The sequence below is a fragment of the Vulpes vulpes genome, chromosome 15 (assembly GCF_048418805.1).
Source record: "Vulpes vulpes isolate BD-2025 chromosome 15, VulVul3, whole genome shotgun sequence".
In the NCBI taxonomy this organism is placed as follows: domain Eukaryota; kingdom Metazoa; phylum Chordata; class Mammalia; order Carnivora; family Canidae; genus Vulpes; species Vulpes vulpes.
In genome coordinates this window covers 42,391,690-42,416,775 of record NC_132794.1, presented here as the reverse complement: position 1 = coordinate 42,416,775, position 25,086 = coordinate 42,391,690, and the positions used below count along the sequence as shown (strand labels likewise).

Below are 25,086 nucleotides of genomic sequence, written 5' to 3'. Positions count from 1 at the left end.
AATGCATGGGATTCTTTCTTAAGAATGGTTGTTAAAAAAAAAAAAAAGAATGGTTGTTAATAGATGGATGGTTATTACTTGTTGTAGGTACTACCTCATGTGAATCTTGTAAAGGCATTAAAAAAAGATTTGTGAAGCCCCAAGTGAATGCTACTATTCTCTTTAGCATTTATTAAACTACACAATGCAAATGTAAATATAAACATGGTTATCAGAAATTGAACAAAAACAAGATTTATTTAGTATTAGTTTGGTGCTAGATTTGATTAACTTAAAAACTAGTTTATTATTGAAATTTTTAAATTTTTTCAGTATGCCGTCAGTTCTTATTACTTGAGGTAGTTAGGTCTATGAAGTAGTTGCACAGAATTGACCAAAACTGAACCATTGCTCCTAGGGAAAATATAGAGTTAGGTGCCTACAAGCCTACAGTCACAACATTTTCATCAATCAGTCAATACATAATCTTGTTTTATGTGTTTCTGTTTAAAGACACCTTATGTAATAATATATTGTTGACTCATTAACATTGAACTCATGGCCAACAGCACTGTAACTGAAGTCTGAACAAACCTTGTCATAACATATGTATTTTCTCTATAAGGCACATCATGGCCTTCTTGCACATAGGAACACTGACCAGCACTTCAAGCCCTTAATAGGAAATATTAAGATATCATTACTTTGAAAGTGTTGGTGGCATGTTTTCACCCAAGGACTTAAAATTAAAAGGTAGTATATTCCTTATATAAAGATTTCAGTTAAAATACTGGTATGCTTATAAATTTGTTTTCTTTGTGCCTTAAACAGGAAGTAGACTTGATACGGAGTCAAGTACAGCAGCTTATCTCCCTCCCAATGTGGATGGGCTTACAGCCTGTAAGTATCTAGTTTCAGAAACTTATGTGTATTTGTGTTATATAAGTGGGAAATGTGGTCTAAAACTGTGTAGCTTTAATATAGATTTAAAATGATAACTAAAAATCCCTTTTCCTGCTTAGAAAATATTTTTAATACAGTATGCATTAACTTATCCCACATGTAGTTTTTGTAGTTTTAAAGTTTTTATATGTAAGCTAGTAGGTGTTTGTCATTATTATGAGGTAAAATAAGGTAGTATCTATTGAGCTCAGAAAGAAAGGATTAAATTAACAAAATGTGGTTATTATTTCTGTGTGTGTCTTTGGATTAGACTAAATACAACTTGAATTTTTTTATTTTGTACGATTAGAACGTACACATAGCTATAGGAGAAGGTCTAGATAATGTTTAATATTAATGACTTCATTTTTTTTTCATCAAAGACTTACTGGATCATATCTGTTACTATCAAAACCAAATTAATTGATCTTAGGGAATAAAGTTATATAACTATCAAATTTCAGAAATTTAAATAATAAACTCACTCAGAATTTCATTTTTTGCATATGGGTTTTTTGCCAATAGACAGATATGCAAACTTATTCATAGGTACCAGTTGATGGTGATAAAAACAGACTTATATAGATGAATGCTAGATTAAAACTGGTAAATGCCATTTGAAATGTGGACATTTCCTTGTTTACTAGTGACAGCTGTTTCTATGTTCAATGTTTCAGACTCATTTTTCAAATTTCAGTGATTATTATTAATAGCTGTTAATGCTCTAATTTTTCAAGCTTAAATCCTTAATTTTAGAAATAAGAAAGAAATTTAACTGGTTATTGAACTTAAAACCTTGACAGAAAAGGCAGTTGTTATTATTATCTTTTAGTTATTATCAACAATTGTTAGAATTGAATAGTTTTTAAAAATAGAATTATTTCTTTGTTTTCAGGTTTTATCATGTTGCTTTCAGGTTTTATCCCATTGTGTCCACACATTGGAAAAATAGCTAATAGTTGAGCTTGTCTTTAATCTTGTAAATTTTGGGGTTACTGTTGATGTAATATCACATCATTCTTTCAGGCACGATTGGAGTTAGAATTAAAAAAGACACCTAAGCTAAGAAAATTCTGGAACTTGATTAAAAAGAATGATGAAAAGATGGATCCAGAAGCAAGAGAACAGTATGTTGCCAAAGCTTTGTTCCATGTTAGTTTGTTATGGTGGCTGTGAGTCTAACATGATATTGACTAGTTTGTTGTTTGCTTTATATAAGGCTGAACCAAATAAATAATTAAGTGCTTTTACTGTCAGAGGAATATTTTATATAAAGATCTAAAGGGGAAGCCACAATATCAACATGTTTTTCTCCCTTTTTTTTCCTCTGCCACAGTGATAAGTATATCACTGATCTTCTCCCTGTCTATTAACCATAATTTGTCTGTCATGGATAGTTCTCGATATTCTTCACCTCTTCAGGCTGTCAATCCAACTTTTCTTTCTTTTTTTTTTTTTACTCTTACTCTTAACAATGACTTTTATACACTGACTATCATTCATTCATTTATTCATTCAATAAAAAAATCATAAACATTTTGCCAGGTACTATTCTAGATATAGAGGATATAGCAGGGAACAAAATGGAAGTAATTCCTGTTCTATAGAGCTTACATTCTAGTTAGGGAAGACAGTAACAAACAGATCAATTATCTAGTATATTTGGTGGTAGTATATTCTAAGGAGAAGAATAAATCAAGTATAAGGATTAAAGAAGCAGGTGAGGGTTATGGATTCTTTTAATAATAATTGTTATCAGTTGGTTAAGTCTGTCAGCAAGTATTTATTTCACCAAATAAAATGCTATTGGTAGGACATGGGGAAGATCTACATACTCTAAGAGTTCTCTCTCTCTCTCTCTCTCTCTCTCTCTCTCTCAGGCTAACTGGTCTAACTGTAACCTTGCCTTATCTACATGATGACTGTTGGAGCAGCACTCCTTGCTTTGTCTCCATCTTTTATTGTTCTTTTCCACTCCTTTTTCCTGGCTTATGTAAATATGCTGAAGACTCCTTTCCCTTGGGCCTATGATAACTTTCTAACTCTATCTTATTTTTTCTTCTTAGGAGAGTGCTCTATACATGTGTAGCTAATAATGAAAGCCATGAGTATGAGTAAGATGATCTAGTGAGATACATAAACCATGAAAAGAGGGTTAAGGACAAAAAGAAGTGAAACCTGTAGTTATGCTGGTGGTTACTGAAAATGGGAGGAACTGAGAAAAGTTATGTGTCAGTGAAATGAGTTTGAATGTAAGGCAGTGAGAACTATAAGGACAAGATATTAGGGTCAGAGTAGGAAAATCCCTTCTTTAATTTTCCAACTCTAGTCTCATTTCTCATGGTGTCTTCCCACCCAACAGCCTCTTGATTAATCGCATGGCATCTGCATTATTTGACTACTCTTTTTTTTTTTAAACCCACTCTCAGTATGATTTAACCATAAATCTCTGTGGCCCTTTCTTCCCTGCTTTCTTATCTTCGTATGACCCTTTGCTATGTACAGTTGACCCTTGAACAGCATGTAGGTTGAGGGCATTGATCCCTCCAACCATACAGTCAGAAGCCCATATATCATTTGTGACTTCCCAAAAAACTAACTGCTGATAGTAGCTTCACTGGTAACAGTAAGTGGACACATATTTTGTATACTATATCTATTACATACTATACTCTTACAATAAAGTAAGCTAGAGAATAGAAATGTTAAGAAAATCATAAGGAAGAGAAAATATATTCACAGTACTATAGTGTATTTATTGAAAAAAATCTGCACGTAAGTAGACCTACAGTTCAAACCCATGTTGTTGAAGGATATACTTCTATTTGCCATGAACTCCAGTTTGGCTTAAGTAATATCCGTTGTTTTTCTCCATTGCCTTTCTGCCCAGTCTCTCTTAATTCTTCCAGACAGTAGGGCTTGGAATACTACAGTCCTTTGACTAGCAATTTGTATCCCATCAGCCAGTTCTACTGGATCATCTTTTGTCATTTTTCTTCTTGTCTATTCATATTGCTGTTGTCTTATAACAAGCCTTCACAGCTCCTGACTAAAGCACTCCAATAAATTCCTATCTGGTGTTTCTTCCAACTTTCCCACAACAATGAGCCTTACTAGCCATCTTTATAGAAAATTTTATTTTTGGGACGCATGGGTGGCTCAGCAGTTGAGTGTCTGCCTTGGGCTCAGGGCATGATCCCAGAGTCCCTGCATCGAATCCCACATTGGCTTCCTGTGGGGAGCCTGCTTCTCCCTCTGCCTATGTCTCTGCCTCTCTGTGTCTCTCACGAATAAATAAGTAAAATCTTTAAAAAAAAAAAAAAAAAAAAAAAGAAAGAAAAACGAGAACGAAATTTTATTTTCTTTGCCATATTCCTATTCATAAAGTTTCAGTGGTTTTCTAGTTCCCATAGGATAAACTCTGAACTCCTTGCAGTGGCATTCAGAAATCCCCAACTATGTTTTGTAACTCCCCCAAATCCTTAGCCCAGTCTATTCATTGTTTCTTAAACTAAGTTCTTCTTTAAGTACCCTTTCCTCTCTACTCCACTTAATTGAAGGTTAATGTAAGCACTTCTAGACAAACTGTTTTAGGCCACTAAAGTACTTTCTTCTTCTGAATTCCAAAAATATGCTCTGTGTTTTTTATTGAAATGCCAGCTGTTTGTGTAATGGTTAGAATATGTGTAGTTAAGAGAATAGTCAGACTTAAATAGGCTTCAACTCACTTGCCGTGTAATGATGGGCAAGTTAACATCACTTCTTTGAGCACGAGTGGGAAAATCGGAAATTGGGACAGTAAGTAGTACCTATTTCATAGGACTGTTGTCAGCATTAAATGAGATTATTCATACAAATAATCTGGCAGCTCAGATCCTGGCACACTAAGTGCTCAGTTAATGTCAGCCAGTTTTGTTAATTACATGCTGGTTTGTGTTACTGATTATCTTTAAATTATAATACTTGTCATTTCAAGTATATTTTCATCATTGCCCTCCTTTGTATTTCTAGCAGGACTGGCATAATCATTTGCAGCAGTCCAGTACCTGATGAATGTTTCTTCATTGATAGGTACACAGTGCATCTTAAATTAGTAATGAGTAGAAAATTGTTATTCATTTATTAAGATTTTATTTATTTATGAGAGACACAGAGAGAGAGGCAGAGACACAGGCAGACGGAGAAGCAGGCTCGCTACAGGGAGCCCAGTGTGGGACTCAATGCCCAGAATCTGGGATCACACCCTGGGCTAAAGGCAGACGCTCAACCCCTGAACCCCCCAGGTGTCCCAAAAATTGTTCTTTACAGCAACATTTAATTTTTAGACATTGTAATATTCTACTATATGTAATACTTCAAACATACTGAAGTATAAAATTGCTTAACTACATACTTAAACATTAAATGTTGAACCATGGGGCAGAATATAAATGCAATTTTGAAAACTTTCTAGTTCTGACCTTTAAATCACAAGCGAAAACTTTCACAGTAAGAGAAAGGGATGTTTTCTTAGCTGGCTTGTTATACAAGTAATGAGGCATTTCTTTTTCTTCAGGTAGTCTTGTATTTACATACAAAGAAGCAGCTGTGTGTTCAAATTATGGTCCCAATTCCAGAGAGAAATGGGACATTTGAGCAGTGTAAGAAAGGCCTGTTGGACATTTAAATTTTACTTTTGAAATAATTACTTTTCAAAAATAATTTGGTGAATATTATTCTCTGATTTAGATCCTTTCAAGAAAGAAGATTTCTTTCACAGCTCATACAGAAATTTATCTCTGTGCTGAAATCAGTGCCACTTTCTGGTAACTATCTTATCAGCTCATTTGTGAAGTTGTTACGTGCCCCTGTGGTATTTTCTAGTCTCTAATCTAAAAACCTACTCTTAGAATAGTTTGAAATCATAATGACAACATATCTGTCCTCCCCTTTCATATATATTCCCAGTCTAAGTATTGTAACTGCCTTAAAAATTCACATATTTAAAAGGTACCTGCATGGTTATTTAAAATACTCATTTATTTAGCAAATATTTTTTGAGTTTGCTTGCCAGACCTAGTTCCTGAACAAGATGCTGGGATGCAGTGATGAAGAAAACAATCAGAGACCCATGTGGCATTTATAATATGTTGCTGAATAGTGTTTTTAAACATCAGATACTGTTTGGAGGGGAGAGAGTTTGAGCTACAAGACAAAATGAGAAAGATTTCCCTCCAACATGGCCTCCACTTATTAACGAAACAAATATATGTTGTGTAGACTATATACTTAAAAATATACCATGATTATGCTACATTTTGTGTGTGTGATAATGCCTGATACCAGGAGGGGTTAATTACATCATGCTGGATTTGTAAGATTTTTATAAGCATTTAGTGAATGTACAAAGAATGTTTTTTACTTAATAAAGGTGTATATATGTAAGCTATGTCTTTGATTAATAAAATTTTATTTCCTAAGTGGGATATAATCTAAGAACAGCTCTGTAGATGTAACATATTTATATTTTTTGCAACAGAGATTACTGCTTTGTTTAAACTAAAATACAACAGAATTAATTATAAATGCTAACCTTTCAAGTAATATTTTACAACTGAAAATCATACCTATAATTCAGCAAGGAATAGATACTAATGCTGATTTAGCTAGATTGGATTAGAGACATAATATTGCTCCTCGTATCAGTATAAAGAAGAAATTGTCATATGCTTATAATCTAAGTCACTTAGTATTTTTAAGATGTTCAATTAGTGGCTTAAATCTAGAAGGAAGACTTAGGTTTAGTTTTCTTGGCACAAAAGGTAGTAATAGTGCTTAGAACTACTAATGCCTGTAATAACTATGGCCATAAAAATTGACATCTCTGTGGAATGTTAATCTTGGGTCATCCAGCAAGGTTTGAAAATCAAGTAACAACAGCAACATAGGACCTGCTGTAATTTTAACAATTTATAAACCACCAGCTGTTGCCATTGTTTATATATAGCCAGAAAACAAAATTTCTTAGGTTGACCTTGAGCTTTCATCAAAATTTGTTAACTCTGGCAGAGGAGCCAGTAGGATGAAGAAAGTAGTGCGCCTGTTCAGAAAGGGTAAAGATGGATGGTTTATAGAGTTAGAAAACAGAAAACTGGTTTTTAAAAAAATAAGGATTATAGTTTCATTTTACAGGTTGTGAAAAACAACATATCCATATCAGTTGTTACAAAGAAAATCTGTGTAGGTTGATCTGAGATGTCAGGACTGCTGTCAGAAGAAAAGAAAAAAAAAAACCCCACAATACACGTAAGAAGCAAAAGATAAGGATATCTTGGTGACTGAAATAGGAATGAGAAGGTTTCAGCTCTGAACAATATGCCCGGTAGGGCCAACTTCCACAAAAACATGCAGCTTTATTCACCAGAGCTCAGAAATTGAGTGGCAAGCGTCATGTTCTAATTTTAATTTTAAATAGGCCATTGCCAGTAATTTTCTCAAACTATAAATAAAAATACAGAGTTTGCTTGCTTTTTAAATTTTGGACAAAAATATTTTTCTTTTACAGTAACAAGAATAAAAAATAAAAGACTAGTTTGAATGGATTTAATTTAAAAGTTGCTCCTTTCAATTCTTTAGTTTCAAGAGCTATATGACTAGACTGTTGCAGAAAACCTGGATTCTAGTTCTAACCAGCCATGGTCTAGCACTGGGTTAGTCATTGCTAGGAGTCCTTAAACTAAGCAACAGTAGGGACCCTGGAATTACTTCCTTTTTAATTGACACAGTCTTGGCAGGATATAGTTTAGCTGGTAAAATGGTAGACTTTCCTGACTTTAGGAAAAAAAAATAAAAAAAACTTGTACTCTAAAAGTTTGTCATGTTACAAGGTTATAATTATTTAAAAAACTAAATGTTTTTTAAAATAGTACATTAATACTCATGAATAGCATAAAAATAAGGTAGTGATTTAAAAATATTTCATTGCTTTGTCATTGACATTTTTTTAAAGATTTTATTTATTTATTCATGAGAGACAGAGAGAGCGAGAGAGAGAGAGAGAGGCAGAGATATAGGCAGAGAGAGAAGCAGGCTCCATGCAGGGAGCCCAGTGTGGGACTCGATCCCAGAACTTCAGGATCACGCCCTGGGCTGAAGGCAGATGATCAACTGCTGAGCCACCCAGGCGTCCCTATCACTGACATTTTAATGTCAAAAGTAATAAATAATAAATATAATAATAATAATATAATATAATAATATTATTATATATATAATATATATAATATATATAATATTATATAATAATATAATAAATTTTTAAAAGTAATAAAAAATAAATAAAAATAAATAAATAAAATAAAATAAATAAATTTAAAAAAGTAATAAATAAAAAATAAAAAAGTGGAAAAAAATAAAATAAAAATAAATTTAAAAAAGTAATAAATAAAAAAAAATAAAAAAGTGGAAAAAAACTCTTATGATTGTCCTTTAATTAGTTTGGTGCGTACCTTTCCCATCCATTTTCTTTGCATTCTAAAGATATCGATCTGTATCTGCATGTACACATATATGTATGTGTTAGTGTATATGAGAGAAGTTCTAGATGTTTAGTGTGTGAAGACAAGAAGGGAAGTGGGTCAAGAACTAATGTAAAACTGCCTTTTTAGTTTTGTTTTAAACTGCCTTTGTAATTTTTGTATCACTGAGTTTTTTCAAATCTAGTCATTTAGTATAGGTCATTTATTATGACTAATTATTACAGACATTAGTAGATCTATCCACTTTAAAAATATTTTTGCAAATCTCATTTTTAAAATATATTTCTGATCCTAGAAAGGTTTTCATTTTCTTTTATCTGTAGAGCTAAATATAAAGGTAAGGTCCTGCTTTTTTTGAAATACAGGTGAGGTCCTTACTCTGAATCATGGTCCGGTCCTGATGAGTAAGAGACAAATGACAGTTTCAAAAAATAGCTGCCAGTTATAAGATACAGTGTATAAAATGGCCTAAGTAAGAAAATTCTTACATGTTTTCTCTGTTATGTCTAGAACCAGTCACTATGGACAAAGTTCATTACTGTGAAAGATTCATTGAACTTATGATTGACCTAGAGGTAAGAATGTGCATGACTTTTCTGTTACATCATCTTTAAGGGGGATAAATTAAGCACATGACTATATGAAATATTTCTTCATTACCCCAAACTGGCCTTGGTTTTTTTTTTCCCCCTGTTTCTTGGTGTAACAGAGAGAGGAAAGTCAAAAGTAGTTGGCCCTTGAGGTTTTTAAAAAACTGTCAGATGGCTGTTATTTGTAGAAAAAAATATTATGTAGTGTAGTTATTAAACATGAGTCTAGCAATAACATTTTATTTTCTGTCATATTTTAATACCCTATCATAGAGGTTTTTGGGTTTTTCCCCCCATCACAGAGTTTTAATACTGGCTAAAGTTATGGGTTTATGGCCATCTCTTTAATAAATCTCACTTCTCTAAATGTGCATAATATTGTTGATGAAGAAAGATATAGTTGCTATTGTCATTTTTTTAAATAAAGATTTTTTTAAAAGATTTCATATTATTAGCTGCAAGATTTTGACAGAAAGTTCAGATGCAGAGTTGATATAATTCAGGTTGAATTCATTTCCTTTCCCTCTTCACTGCAGGAAATTGAAAGAAAATCCTTTGTGTTTATTTCTTATTGGGAGAGAGAGAATGGTTTCTTGGCATCAGGATTAGAGTATTGGACTAGCAGCCATTCATGAGATCTTTATTCAGATTCTAGTTCTGCCAGTAACTAATTTGTAACCTCTGAGGATCTTGATAACCTCATCTATAAAATGAGGATATTTGATTAGATTAGTGGTTTTCAAACTGATAACCAGTATCCTAGCATTGTTTTGCTGACTGTCACAAGGGGAATGTGGGAAGAAGATTAGAAAAAGAAGTCTCCACTCAGGGGTCCCCGGTTCCTTTTCTCTCAGAGTAGCACCACTTTTAAATCTAAACACAGTATATATTGGGATTTCATATAGGATTTTGTTTGAAAACTACTGGCCAGCATATCTGTGAAATTTCTTCTAGTGCTGGATTTTATTTTTAAACGTTGCCACTGAGTTTATTTACTGCATGGACCAGACCCCTTGCTTTGTGCACAGTGTTTTTTGGGAGACTAGAGGGTACTTGTATGTGATTTGACACTTCTGAGCAAAATAGTAGATTTTACCTCTAGCTGCAGAGAGCATACAGACTTATTGCCATGCTGTTTATTTTTTCTAGGCTCTACTCCCCACAAGGCGCTGGTTTAATACTATCCTGGATGACTCCCACCTTTTGGTTCATTGTTACCTTTCCAATCTTGTTCATAGGGAAGAGGATGGCCATCTTTTTTCCCAGGTGAGCATTGATATATCTGAACTGTTAGATATTTTCATTTCTAAATTTATCTTTTTTTTGCCATGCAGCTACGAAGACCAGTGGATGATATTAAAGGAAATTTTGCTAAATGTTGAGTTGAATAATGTAAATTCCTAATTAGTCATTTTAAAGTAAAATCAAGTCTTAATATAGAGAATGAATGAATGAAGAGTTTTTGTTAATCATGTGATTTTATTATTGGACTAAATTATAATTTTGGCAGTGTAGTCCCACATACTCGTATTTTATGTTAGTAATCACTATGGAATACAATAGATGAGGAGCATTAATTTCAAGAGAACTATGCCCTAATTTCATGACTGTCTTTCCATAAGATGGTGGTGACAAAGACAGTTGATAGCATGGAAATGCTCATTTGGTACCTTGGGTAGAAAGTTGCATTAGCGTTTCACATTTCCTGTATCAACTCCTTTATAGAAGGAAAGTCTTCTAACAGACTTCTACCAGTTGCCTTTCAATGAGATTATACTTGGAGATACAATTTGTGTGTGTGTGTTTTAAGATTTTATTTATTTGAGATAGCATGTCCACAAGGAACGGAGAGGGGCAGAGGTAGAGGAAGAAGTAGGCTCTCCATTGAGGACGGAGCCCAATGTAGGGCTTGATCCCAGGACCCTGGGATCATGTCCTGAGTTGAAGGCAGACCCTTAACCGGCTGAGCCATCCAGGTGCCCCTATATATTCTTTTTAAGAATTCTTTTATCATTTATTTATTTATTTATTTATTTATTCATTCATTCATTCATTCATTCATTCATTCATTTATTTTAGAGAGAGAATGTACAAGCTAGAGGAAGGGCAGAGGGAGAGAGAGCAAAGGAATCCCAAGCAGATTCCCCACTGAGCACAGAGCCTGACATGGGGCTCAATCTCACAACCCCGAGATCACGACCCAAGCTGAAAACAAGAGTCAGACGCTTAACTGACTACACCACCAAGGCGCCCTAAGCATTCTTTTATCTTGTATTTATATTTTTCTCATTCTTTTATTAATTTCTACCCAGGGATTTACCAGTACATTAAAATTCTCATATCTGATCTGCCACAGGTTAGAATCAATAATAAAGATTTGGAGTGAATGCAACAAGTAGACACTTGATACCACCATTGCTATGAAGGGAAAGCAGGCCTTCATTAGCAACAATAATTAAGCCAAAGGAAGGGCTTGATGGCCATGGAGACAGATGACAGGAATAAATATCTTCACTTTCCTCACCCTGCTGCTTTTCCCTAAGCAGTACACAGAGGAGAATTTCTCCAATTACAAATTCCAAAACCTTGTTCAGAAAGTTCTGTGTTAAGTGGCTTAAATTAAAGACCTCAGGGTTTCCCCCTACTGGTCTAGTTACACAAATTTGCAGTGATGTAATTTGTTTTTTTCCATTAGTGTTTGGCTTTCATCATTTAGGTCTTTAATGTCTATTCATTATTGGGATTGCAGTATAAGTTCCTTTCTGTAGAAGTAGACCATGTATATGAAAAAGACTTTAACAGTTTATTCACTAGACCCACACTTTATTCTCACACAAGTAAAACATGTTTTGAATATATTTTGAAGTGTTTGTCATAGTGTTTACATTCCAGAGATCTTCTGCACTTCTGGGAGGTTATAAGAATTTGTTTATTCTTTATAATAGTTTTTGTTCATGGTTCCTTATTCTTATGTTCACACAGTTTATTAATGTAAACATATCCTTTCAGCTTTTGGACATGCTTAAGTTCTATACTGGTTTTGAGATTAATGACCAGACTGGAAATGCTCTGACAGAAAATGAGATGACCACAATTCACTATGACAGAATTACTTCTCTACAGGTAACTGAAATGCAGTGCAGCCTATGCTTCTGCTCCATCAAGTTGGGTCATAAATAGTTTCTTATAGTACAGGTAGAAGAAAGTACTATTTTAATATTATTTTCATTTTGAACTTTTGAAATATTGCTAATTCTGATGAATCCATGGGGGGTAAAAATGGCTTTCTTCAGTTTTGAGAATCAAGATACTGATAAATTTGGCACTCAAATTTCCTGTCGGTTGTTAGACCAATTTGGTGCATATTGTTTCATTTTGTTTGTTTTCTATTACTGATCTCATCTTGTTCATACTCTCTTTGGTAGCATGTCACTTTGAAGAAATTCCATTCTTTCTGTTTTAAAGAGTCATTTTGGGTAAAGACTTGGTCAAACTTAAGTTGAAATTGTCTTCCATAATCGATTCCACTCTGCTCTCCCTCTTTCCCAGAATGACATCTGGGTATGTGGAGGCACTGTGATAGCCTCATTGTTTTGGAAGAGGAATGATCTGCACAGTGTCCCATTTCAGAGGTCTTTTCCTGCTCTTAGGGCAGTGGTGTTTTGTCCTTCCACTTCTGCCCTTGAAGCCACCACAGCTGGTATGGCATGTGATCTGCTTTCTTGGCACCAGGCAAGGGATGATGATTGTTCCCAGGGAACTTGACTGTGTCCTTGCTGATGAGACTCCAGCCTTGCTCTTGGTGGTGCTGGAGTTCTCCTGAGAGCTCACTCCCATTCATTTCCCAGCTTAAACAGCTCACTGAGGCTGGGGTTGCAAGGTCATTTTGCTATTACCTGTAGTAATCTAATGGCACGTTCACCAGTAACATTGGCAACTTGTGATGCCACCTACTATGGGGCACATGAAAATTTCTGGATCTTTTCTGTGCCACATGGGCATTAAGGAAGACTAGGGATGTTATCTTAGATGCTCTTCCCTAGTCACTGTAATGCTATTTCTGTTTCCTTGCAGCTTATCCCATGTTGGTTAGTAGTGTTACCCTGCAAGGTCCATTCTTTCCAGAGCTCCAAAGTAAAAGCACAAACTACTGGGCTTTTGAATTCTCCCTCAAGCTGTCTCCTCACTGGGAATTTCCCTTGGAACTTTCTTTCAGTTTTGTTGGGCCAGTTCTTTTTTTTTTTTTTTTTTTTTTCTTCTTCAAGATTTTATTTATTTATTCATGAGAGACACAGGCAGAGGGAGAAGCAGGCTCCATGCAGGGAGCCCGACCTGGGACTCAATCCTGAGTCTCCAGGATCACACTGTGGGCCAAAGGCGGCGCTAAACCGCTGAGCCACCTGGGCTGCCTGGGCCAGTTCTTGATAATAAAGAATTTTGTTTTATTTTTCTCCCTGTCAGTGAAGCTAGCTTTCATGACTATTCATGTATGTTCAAAATACAGCATTAGAAATAAAAAACTAAACATTGACTCTTTGTTGTTTTTGTACTCCTGCTAGAATAATTCTAGTTTGTTTCCTATTGTATTGAATTCTGGCTAAATAAGGCAAAGGTCACATATGAGAAGCATGTAAGAAAGAGAAGAATAAAAATATTAAGATATTTATATTTTGTAGTATGTAAATTGTAGTTGATTATAATAATATATAGGCATTAGTTACTGATTTTTTTGTTTTCTCTTTTCTAGAGAGCTGCTTTTGCACATTTCCCTGAACTCTATGATTTTGCCCTCTCAAATGTGGCAGAAGTAGATACTCGGGAATCTTTGGTCAAGTTTTTTGGACCTCTTAGGTAAGCTGACATGAAAGGAAAACCGGATTTTAATTTTCTTTTTTGCTTTTAATCATTTTGCATTATTAGGTAATGTAACTTATTGCACCACTAAAACTAGTACTTCTCTCTTGCAGTTGGTGTCTTTAAGTCACTTAGATATAATTATTGATCTTCTATTTTAGGGGGCAAGATTTATATTTTTTGTAACTTCAACTTTTTTCCTAGATCATAAGTTTTTCTTAGAGTACAACATATAACTGGTATCCCATCAATCATAACATAAAGCAGGAACCAGTAAATGTTCATATATGATGTCAGAAGTATGAGAAAAATTTTTGTGTGTTTAAAATTTATGAAATTAGTAATATTCTTTGACACTTAGCTAATATGCTTTTTTAAAATGGTAGTAATACATTTATACTACATGGTAGGTACTCTATTAAGTGTATAAATAATCCTCAAAACATTCAGGTGAGGACAAGGTACCATTTTATTTATGTATGTATGTATGAATGATGAATGACAAGGTACCATTTTAGATAAAAGGTCACCAAAACACAGAATTGATAAGTCATTTGCTTAGGTCAAATAACAAGTAAGTTGCAGAGATAGGAGTCCAACCTAAGTCCAAACCTAAGCAGCTAACTTTTAACTGCTCTGTTATCTCCCTATTGTCTTTAATTCTTGAGAGAAATTATGTTTAGTTTATTGGCTGTCTAAAATGAAACAAACTTGGTTTCAGCTTGAAAGTTGGTTTGGTTTTTGATATTCATAAAAAGATTTACTAGTAACTCTTATAATAAACATGAAGATCTATTTCATTCTCTTAATGAACTACGTAGAATTCCACTGGGCAAGTCTACTATGCTATTTTTTAATCACTCTCCTGTTAACAGATTTTTACTTTCTAAATTTTCGGCCATTACTAACAATTTAGTAATAAGCAACATCATTTCTACATATATATAAAAATTCTTAAAAAAAAAAAATTCTTAGTATTAACTCCCAGAAGCAGTATAGTTGACTTAGAGGGGTTACGTATTTAAAATTTGTTACATATTGCTAGATTTCCTTCAAAAATATATATTAATTATACCAACAGCATATGAGGATTTATTTCTTTCCTTACCAAGTAAGTGTACTAGTCTTTCATTTTTGCCAATCCAAGGATAAAAGAACCCTCCTTGTTTTTTACGTTGCATTCTGTGATTATATTGTGGAAATTGAGCATCTTTCAATTTTTCTTGGCCAGTTGCATTTCCCCTGGAAGTTTCTTGTTATTATCTTTTGGTATTTTGTTTTTTTTGCTTGTTTGTTTGTTTGTTTTATCTTTTGGTATTTTGTATTTCACTGCTTGTCATACTGAATTTTTTAAGTTTTTATATATTTTGCATACTAATATTTTGTCTAGTTTGTGTTGCACTTTTAGTTTCTCACTTTTAAACTTTGTTTCATTGTATTTTGTTATTACAAATGTTTTAGGTTTTTAATTAATCAATTTGTTAATTATTTTTGAATAATAACATGGTTTGTGTAGAAGCCTTCATCACAAGATTATAAAATATTATATTTTTAAAACACTTCCATAGTTTTGTTTTTGTTGTTTTTTTTTTTTTTTTTTTACATTCAGTTTAGCTGCATCATGCATATGGAGATTTTTGCCCATAGTGACCCTTTACAGTCCTGTAAATTATGGAGGATTATATTTACTACATTAGAAATTAAAACTAGGGGCACTTGGGTCGCTCAGTCAGTTGAGCGTCTGCCTTCAGCTCAGGTCATGATCCCAAGGTCCTAGGACTGAGCCCCATGTAGCGGTTCCCTGCTCGGTGGGTAGCCTACTTCTCCCTCTCCCTTTGCCACTCCCCCTGCTTATGCTTGCTGTCTCCGTCTGTCTCTTTGTCAAATAAACAAAATCTTCAAAAAAAATTTAAAACTAGAAAAATTTTAAAGACTTTATTAAAATCAATTAAAAGCCTTTTTGCGTATGTAAAAGCATATGTAAAGTCTTAGCATATGTAGTGTTAATGAAAAATACATTCCCCCCAAATTTTTTTTAATATTTTATTTATTTATTCACGAGAGACACAGAGAAAGGCAGAGACATAGGCAGAGGGAGAAGCAGGCTCCATGAAAGGAACCCACTGTAGGACTTGATCCCAGGACCCTGGGGGGTCACAACCTGAGCTGAAGGCAGATGCTCAACCACTGAGCCACCCAGGTATCCCTATATTCCCCCAAATTAAAAATATATAATATAACATACAGTGCAGTATTGGTTTCTAAAGTAGAATTCAGTGATTCATCACCTATATACAACATCCAGTGCTCATCACAGGTGCCCTCTTTAATGCCCATCCCCCACCCATTTCCCTCCATCCATCTTCAATTCTCTGTTGTTAAGAGCCTCTTCTGATTTGTTTCCCTTTGTCCTTTTTTTTTCCTTCTGTTCCCACGTGTTCATCAGTTTTGTTTCTTAAATTCCACATGTGAGTAAAATCATATGGTATTTGTCTTTCTCTAACTGACTTATTTCAGTTAGCATAATACGCTCTAGCCCTATCCACATTGTTACAAAAGGCAAGATTTCATTCTTTTGATGGCTGAGTAATATTCTATTTTATATATATGCCTCCTCTTTATTATTCAGCTAGTGGACATTTGGGCTCTCTCTGTAGTTTGACTATTGTTGATAATGCTGCAGTAAACATTGGGGTACATGTACCTCTTCAAACCTGTATTTTTGTGTTCTCTGGGTAAATACCTAGTAGTGCTATTGCTGGATCATGGTAATTCTATTTTTAACTTTTTGAAGAACCTCCAAACTGTTCTTCAGAATGGCTGCACCAGTTCACATGCCTACCAGCAGGGCACTAGAGTTCCTATTTCTCCACATCCTCTCCTACACTTGATTTTAACCATCCTGACTGGTGTGAAGTGATATCTCATTATGGTTTTGATTTGTATTTCCCTGGTGATGTGTAATTCTGAGCATCGTTTTCATGTGTCCATTAGCCATCTACATGTCTTCTTTGGAAAAGTGTCTTCTGCCCGTTTCTTAACTGGATTATTTGGTTTTTGGGTGTTGAATTTAATAGATACTTTATAGATTTTTTTGTATATTTTTTATTGGAGTTTGATTTGCCAACATAGAGCATAACACCCAGTGCTCATCTATCAAGTGCCACTGTCAGTACCTGTCACCTATCAGTACCTGTCACCCAGTCACCCCATCTCCCTGCCCACCTCCCTTTCCACTACTCCCTGTTCGTTTCCCAGAGTTAGGAGTCTCTCATGTTCTGTCACCGTCTCTGATATTTCCCACTCATTTTCTCTCCTTTCCCTATAATCCCTTTCATTATTTTTTATATTCCCCAAATGAATGGGACCATATAATGTTTGTTCTTCTCCGATTGACTTACTTCACTCAGCATAATATCCTCCAGTTCTATCCACGTTGAAGCAAATGGTGGGTATTTGTCATTTCTAATGTCTGAGTAATATTCCATTGTATACACAAACCACATCTTCTTTATCCATCATCTTTATATGGACACCAAGGCTCCTTCCACAGTTTGGCTATTGTGGACACTGCTGCTATAAACATTGGGGTGCAGGTGTCCTGCCATTTCACTGCATCTGTATCTTTGGGGTAAATCCCCAGCAGTGCAATTGCTGTTTCGTAGGGCAGTTCTAGTTTTAACTCTTTGAGGAGCCTCCACACAGTTTTCCAGAGTGGCTATACCAGTTCACATTCCCACCAACAGTACAAGAGGGTTCCCCTTTCTCCACATCCTCTCCAGCATTTGTTGTTTCCTGTCTTGTTAATTGTCACCGTTGTCTTGTTGTCACCATTCTCACTGGTGTGAGGTGGTATCTCATTGTGGTTTTGTTTTATATTTCCCTGGTAGGAAGTGATGCGGAGCATTTTCTCATGTGCTTGTTTGGCCATGTCTGTGTCTTCCTTTGTGAAATTTCTGTTCATGTCTTTTGCCCATTTCATGATTGGATTGTTTGTTTCTTTGCTGTTGAGTTTAATAAGTTCTTTATAGATCTTGGATACTAGCCCTTTATCTGATGTGTCACTTGCAAATAGCTTCTCCCATTCTGTAGGTTGTCTTTTAGTTTTGTTGACTGTTTCTTTTGCTGTGCAGAAGCTTCTTATCTTGATGAAGTCCCAGTAGTTCATTTTTTGCTTTTGTTTCCCTTGCCTTCATAGATGTATCTTGCAAGAAGTTGCTGTGGCCAAGTTCAAAAAAGGTGTTGCCTGTGTTCTCTAGGATTTTGATGGATTCTTGACTCACATTTAGATCTTTCATCCATTTTGAGTTTATCTTAGTGTATGGTGTAAGAGAATGGTTGAGTTTCATTCTTCTGGACATGGCTGTCCAATTTTCCCAGCACCATTTATTGAAGGGACTGTCCTTTTTCCAGTGGGTAGTCTTTCCTGCTTTGTCGAATATTAATTGATCATTGAGTTGAGGGCCCATTTTTGGGTTCTCTATTCTGTTCCATTGATCTATGTGTCTGTTTTTGTGCCAGTACCATGCTGTTCACAGCTTTGTAGTACAACGTGAAATCTGGCATTGTGATGCCCCCAGCTATGGTTTTCTTTTTCAATATTCCCCTGGCTATTCGGGGTCTTTTCTGATTCCACACAAATCTTAAAATAATTTGTTCTAACTCTCTGAAGAAAGTCCATGGTATTTTGATAGGGATTGCATTAAATGTGTAAATTGCCCTGGGTAGCATTGACATTTTCACAATATCAATTCCTCCAATCCATGAGCATGGAATATTTTTCCATCTCTTTGTGTCTTTTTCAATTTCTTTCAGAAGTGTTCTGTAGTTTTTAGGGTATAGATCCTTTCCCTCTTTGGTTAAGTTTATTCCTAGGTATCTTATGCTTTTGGGTGCAATTGTAAATGGGATTGACTCCTTAATTTCTCTTTCTTCAGTCTCATTGTTAGTGTATAGAAATGCCACTGATTTCCGGGCATTGATTTTGTATCCTGCCACACTGCCGAATTGCTGTATGAGTTCTAGCAATCTTGGGGTGGAGGCTTTTGGGTTTTCTATGTACAGTATCATGTCATCTGCAAAGAGGGAGAGTTTGAGTTCTTCTTTGCCAATTTGAATGCCTTTTATTTCTGTTGTCTGATTGCTGAGGCTAGGACTTCTAGTGCTATGCTTAATAGCAGTGGTGAGAGTGGACATCCGTGTTGTGTTCCTGATCTTAGGGAAAGGCTCCCAGTGCTTCCCCATTGAGAATGATGTTTGCCGTGGGCTTTTCATAGATGGCTTTTAAGATGCTGAGGAATGTTTGTCCCTACGCTCTGAAGAGTTTTGATCAGGAATGGATGCTGTATTTTGTCAAATGCTTTCTGAGCATCTCTTGAGAGGATCATATGGTTCTTGTTTTTTCTCTTGTTGATAGGATCTATCACATTTTTTGCTTTATGAGTGTTGTACCAGCCTTGCATCCCAGGGATAAATCCCACTTGGTCATGGTGAATAATCCTCCTAATGTACTGTTGGTATCTTGTTGAGAATTTTTGCATCTATGTTCATCAGGGATATTGGTCTATAATTCACTCTTTATGGTGGGGTCTTTGTCTGGTTTTGGAATTAAGGTGATGCTGGCCTCGTAGAATGAGTTTGGAAGTACTCCATCTCTTTCTATCTTTCCAAACAGCTTTAGTAGAATAGGTTTGGTTTCTTCTTTAAACGTTTGATAGAATTCCCCTGGGAAGCCATCTGGCCCTGGACTCTTGTGTCTTGGGAGGTTTTTGATGACTGCTTCAATTTCCTCCCTGGTTATTGGCCTGTTCAGGTTTTCTATTTCTTCCTGTTCCAGTTTTGGTAGTTTGTGGCTTTCCAGGAATGCGTCCATTTCTTCTAGATTGCCTAATTTATTGGCATACAGCTGCTTATAATATGTTTTTAAAATCATTTGTATTTCCTTGGTATTGGTTGTGATCTCTCCTTTTTTATTCGTGATTTTATTAATTTGAGTCTTTTCTCTTTTGTTTTTAATAAGGCTGGCTAATGGTTTATCTATCTTACTAATTCTTTCAAAGAACCAACTCCTGGTTTTGTTGATCTGTTCTACAGTTCTTCTGGTCTCTATTTCATTGAGTTCTACTGGAATCTTTATTAACTCTCTTCTTCTGCTTGGTTTAGGTTTTATTTGCTGTTCTTTCTCCAGTTCTTTAGGTGCGTGGTTAGCTTGTGTATTTGAGTTTTTTCCAGTTTTTTGAGGGATGCTTGTGTTGCAGTGTATTTCCCTCTTAGGACTGCTTTTGCTGTATCCCAAAGATTTTGAACGGTTCTATCTCCATTTTCATTAGTTTCCATGAATCTTTTTAATTCTTCTCTAATTTACTGATTAACCCATTCATCTTTTAGCAGGATACTCTTTAACCTCCACGTGTTTGGGTTTCTTCCAAATTTCTTCTTGTGATTGAGTTCTAGTTTCAAAACATTATGGTCTGAAAATATGCAGGGGACAGTCCAATCTTTTGGTGTCTGTTGAGACCTGATTTGTGACCCAGTATGTGGTCTATTCTGGAGAAAGTTCCATGTGCACTTGAGAAAATTTGTATTCAGTTGCATTTGGATGTAAAGTTCTGTAAATATCTATGAAATCCATCTGGTCCAGTGTATCATTAAAGCTCTTGTTTCTTTGGAGATGTGCTTAGAAGATCTGTCATTTGCAGAAAGTGCCGTGTTGCAGTTTCCTTCTATTAGTATATTATTATCTAAGTATGTCTTTAGTTTTGTTATTAATTGATTGATATATGTGGCAGCTCCCACATTAGGGGCATAAATATTCATGATTGTTAGGTCCTTTAAGTATGATATAGTGTCCCTCTTCATCTCTTACTACAGTCTTTGGGATAAACTTTAAGTTATCTGATATGAGGATTGTGAGGACCATTTGAATGGTAAATGGTTCTCCAACCTTTCATTTTCAAGCTGTACGTGTCCTTAGGTCTAACATGAGTCTCTTGTAGACAGCAAATAGATGGGTCTTGCTTTTTTCCAGTCTGAAACCCTGCGCCTTTTGATGGGATCATTTAGCCCATTCACGTTCAGAGTTATTATTGAAAGATATGAATTTAGTGTCATCATAATACCTATTTAGTCCCTGTTTTTGTGGATTATTTCTTTGGGCCTCCTCTTTCTTTCTTTCTTTCTTTCTTTCTTTTTTTTTTTTTTTTAAGATTTTATTTATTCATGAGCAACAGAGAGAGAGAAATAGGCAGAGACACAGGCAGAGGGAGAAGCAGGCTCCATGCAGGGACCCCAACACAGGACTCGATCCTGCATCTCCAGATCACATCCCAGGCTGCAGGCGGCGCTAAACTGCTGTGCCACCGTGTCTGCCCAGGTTTCCTCTTTCTTTTACACAGTCCCCCTTAATACTTCTTGCAGAGCTGGTTTGGTGGCCACATATTCTTTCAGTTTCTGCCTATCTTGGAAGCTCTTTATCTCTCCTTCTATTCTGAATGAGAGCCTTGCTGGATAAACTGCATGTGCTTCTCATTTAGGACCCTGCATATATCCTGCCAGCCTTTTCTGGCCTGCCAGGTCTCTGTGGAGAGGTCTGCTGTTAATCTAATATTTCTTCCCTTGTCTTTTGCTGCTTTAAGGGTTTTCTCTTTATCTTTGGAATTTGCAAGTTTTGCTATTAAATGTCAAGGTGTTGAATGGTTTATAATGATTTGGGCGGGGGGGGGGGGGTGGAGAGGGTGGGCTCTCTAGCTCCTGGATCTGAATGCCTGTTTCCCTCCACAAATTAGGGAAGTTCTCAGCTATGATTTGTTCAAATATCCTTTCTGGCCCTCTGGCCCTCTGGGCGCCTTCTGGAACCCCAATTATATTATATATATTTTATATATTTTTCCTTCTGAAGCTGTCATTTATTTCCCTTAACCTTTCCTCATGTCTTTTAATTGTTTTTCTCTTTTTTCCTCAGCTTCCTTCCTTGCCATCAACTTGTCTCCTGTGTCACTCACTCTTTCTTCTACCTCATTAACCCTCATTGTTAGGACCTCCAGTTTGGATTGCATCTCATTTAATTGATTTTTAATTTCAGCCTGATTAGATCTGAATTTTCCAGTCATGAAATCTCTTGATTCCTTTATGCTTTTTTCCAGAGCCACCAGTAGCTTTATAACTGTGCTTCTGAATTGGCTTTCTGACATCGAATTGTAATCCAAATTCTGTAACTCTGTGGCAGAGTACTATTTCTGATTCTTTCTTTGGTGGTGAGTTCTTCTTTCTAGTCATTTTGCTCAGTGCAGACTGGCTGCATCAAGAAGATCAACCACAACCTAAGTAAATTTCACCCTAAATGATTTTGCCGAGGTCAGAGACCAGTAATTGCAAACAACGATCAGAACAAAATAAAACAAAAGGACCACTAAAGTGAAAAACAAATTTTTAAATAACGTAGTAAAAATAAATGGCCAGCAATCTTAAATAAGAAGAGAGGCAAAAGAAAAGAAAAAGAAGAAAAAAAGGAGGGGGCGGGGGACTGGGAGATGGTGGTGTAGTGGTGGTGACAAAGTTGTAGTGGAGGGAGTATGTTGTCTACCTGAGGGGTCCTAGAGGGTGATCCTCTTGGTTCTGAGTATATTAAGTTCTGTATGTTAGAAGGTGCTCAGTCCCAAATTTATATAAACCAGAAATACTTGTAAAAGGCCCCAACATTGACCACCAAAACATAAATGAGATAAAAGAGGGGGACAGAATGGGAATGAGGAGTCTCACAAAATGAACCAGCACGGTATACCACTTGGTTCTGGGTGCATACTGGTCATGTTTTAGAAGGTATTAACTTACACCATTGTAGAACAAAATGAGACAGAGAAAGCAAAAAACAGAACAGAAAAAACATATGTTGTATATCTCCCAAAATTGAGTATGTTAAAGAGAATCTAGAAGTGGAAAATATATCTAGGAACTGTAATTGTAGAAATACTAAAGTCAAAAAGGAGGAATCTTAAAAATGAAGAGGTGGTAAAATATTGTAGTTAAGGTGGGAAAAGAGAAAAAAATGGGAAATTTACAGTCTGATATAAAAACGAGTTGTACTGGAAAAAGGAAGAAGAAAAATAAAGGAGGGGTACCTTCTGGTTCTATATACTGTAAATTCCTCGACTTCCTCTGAAGCTTTCCAGTGCTGCTGGGTCAAGAACTTGCTCTTCCCTTGTCCTTCCAGCTGGTCTTTGGGGGGGGGGGGGGGCTGGCTGTGCCGACTCTCAGGTGTGTGCACCTGGGGAGCTGCCCCGCCCCCTACCAGGTGGCTCAGTGGGAGCTGTTTACCTGTAAGGCCCCTGTTGCCTGGATGCCCCACTCTGTCCCAGGGATAGGGTGACACAGGAGGAACAACAAGACTGGCGGCGGCCAGCTCTCCAGCCCTGGAGTCAGCTCCCGCAGTAACTACCGCAGCTCCCCGTCTGCACTGGCCTGGATGCTCCCGGGGCGGGGGCGCCTATCTGCACAGGTTGGGGGGCCCCAGCGGCAGGAGAGTTCTCTCCTTCCTGTGCGCCTGTCCCGGGGGGAGCGCAGGATCCTGGGCTGTGTCCCCCGGCGCCCTGGGATCTGGGGCCTGTGCTGCTGAAATCCGGGGTCCCGGGCCGCGGGAATGTCACCCGGGCTTGGCAATGTTCAGATGTACCACAGCCTGCAGTATGTGGAATAAGTAGAATCTCTCTCCAGCCCCCTCCGTCTGGAGCCCCGCCTGACCGACCGGCTTCTCTCCGGGGCTCCAGCCCTTTACCGAGATCGGCCCTGTGTGTGGGGCGCTCTCCCCCGGCCACTTCCTCTGTTAGTGACTCCGAGAGGCTGGAGGCTCCGCGGCCCCTCCTGCGGTTCTGCCCGCTTGCCCTGCCGAGCCCCTTTCACCCAGGAAGAATCTCGGCGCCCCCTTTGCCCCCCCCCCCCCCGGCCCGGCTCCTCGCGGGCCCGCCCCCACTGGATTCTTTTGTTTTTCCCTGCCTTCCTACCTTGTTAGAAGCGAAAAGCCTTCCCTCTGCACCGTTTCGGCTGTTCTCTCTTTAAATCTCAGGTCGAGTTCATAGGTTTTCAGGACGATTTGAGGTTATCTAGGTAAGTTGGTGGGGCCAGGTGAGGTGAGGCACCTGCACGGCTTCGCCATCTTGCCCTCCGATTCTTTATGTATTTTAGATACTAACCCTCTATCAGAAATGTCATTTGTAAATATCTTCTCCCATTCCATAGGCTACTTTTTATTTTTGTTGATTGTTTCCTTCTCTGTGCAGAAGCATTTTATCTTGATGAAGTCCCAGTATTTCATTTTTGCTTTCATTTCCCTTGCCTCTGGCAATGTGTCTAATAAGTTGCTGTGGCCAAGGTCAGATAGGTTTCTGCCTATGTTCACCTCCAGGATTTTGATCGTCTCCTATCTCACATTTAGGTCTTTCATCCACTTTCAACTTATTTTGTGTATGTTGTAAGAAAGTGGTCGAGTTTCATTCTTCTGCATGTTGCTGTCCAGTTTTCCCATCACCATTTGTTGAACAGACTGCCTTTTTTCCATTGGAAAATAAATTGTATGTGGCCTTTATGACATTAAAGTATATTCCACTTATCCCACTTTGTTGAGGGTTTTTATCAAGAATGGATGCTGTATTTTGTCAGACGTTTTTTTTCTGCATCTATTGACAGGATCATATGGTTCTTATATTTTCTTTCATTAATGTGATGTATCACATCAATTGATTTACAAATACTGAGCCACCCCTGTGGCTCTCAAATAAATCCCACTTGATTGTGGTGAATAATTGTTTTAATGTACTATTGAATTCGATTGCCAATATTTTATTGAGAATTTTTGCATCCATGTTCATCAGGGATATTGGCCTGTAATTCTCCCCTTTATCTGGTTTTGGAGGGGGCTGCACCTGCTGCCTTCAGGGCAAGGTAATGCTTCGTAGAATAAGTTTGGAAGTTTTCCTTCCATTTCTGTTTTTTGGAACAGTTTGAGAAGAATAGGTACTAACTCTTCCTTAAATGTCTGGTAGAATTTTCCTGGGAAGCTCTCTTGCTCACAACTTTTGTTTGTTGGGAGATTTTTGATTATGGATTCAATTGTTGCTGGTTATGGGTCTGTTCAAAATTTCTGTTTCTTCCTATTTCAGTTTTGGTAGTTTGTAAGTTTCTAGGAATTTGTCCGTTTCTTCCAGATTGCCCAG

General features: G+C 36.6%; 1 protein-coding gene across 3 annotated transcripts in view; it reads left to right on the top strand.

Annotated features, from left to right (window-relative positions):
• AQR (aquarius intron-binding spliceosomal factor) overlaps positions 1 to 25,086 on the top strand; it is a 111,492-nt gene that overhangs the window by 32,310 nt on the left and 54,096 nt on the right. For all 3 annotated transcript variants that reach the window (XM_072738203.1, XM_025998417.2, XM_072738204.1), the window contains 7 exons: positions 811 to 879; positions 1,948 to 2,048; positions 5,650 to 5,726; positions 8,949 to 9,013; positions 10,178 to 10,294; positions 12,038 to 12,151; positions 13,776 to 13,879. In XM_072738203.1, coding sequence (XP_072594304.1) covers positions 811 to 879; positions 1,948 to 2,048; positions 5,650 to 5,726; positions 8,949 to 9,013; positions 10,178 to 10,294; positions 12,038 to 12,151; positions 13,776 to 13,879 — 647 coding nt within the window. The remainder of the gene's footprint in view (positions 1 to 810; positions 880 to 1,947; positions 2,049 to 5,649; positions 5,727 to 8,948; positions 9,014 to 10,177; positions 10,295 to 12,037; positions 12,152 to 13,775; positions 13,880 to 25,086) is intronic.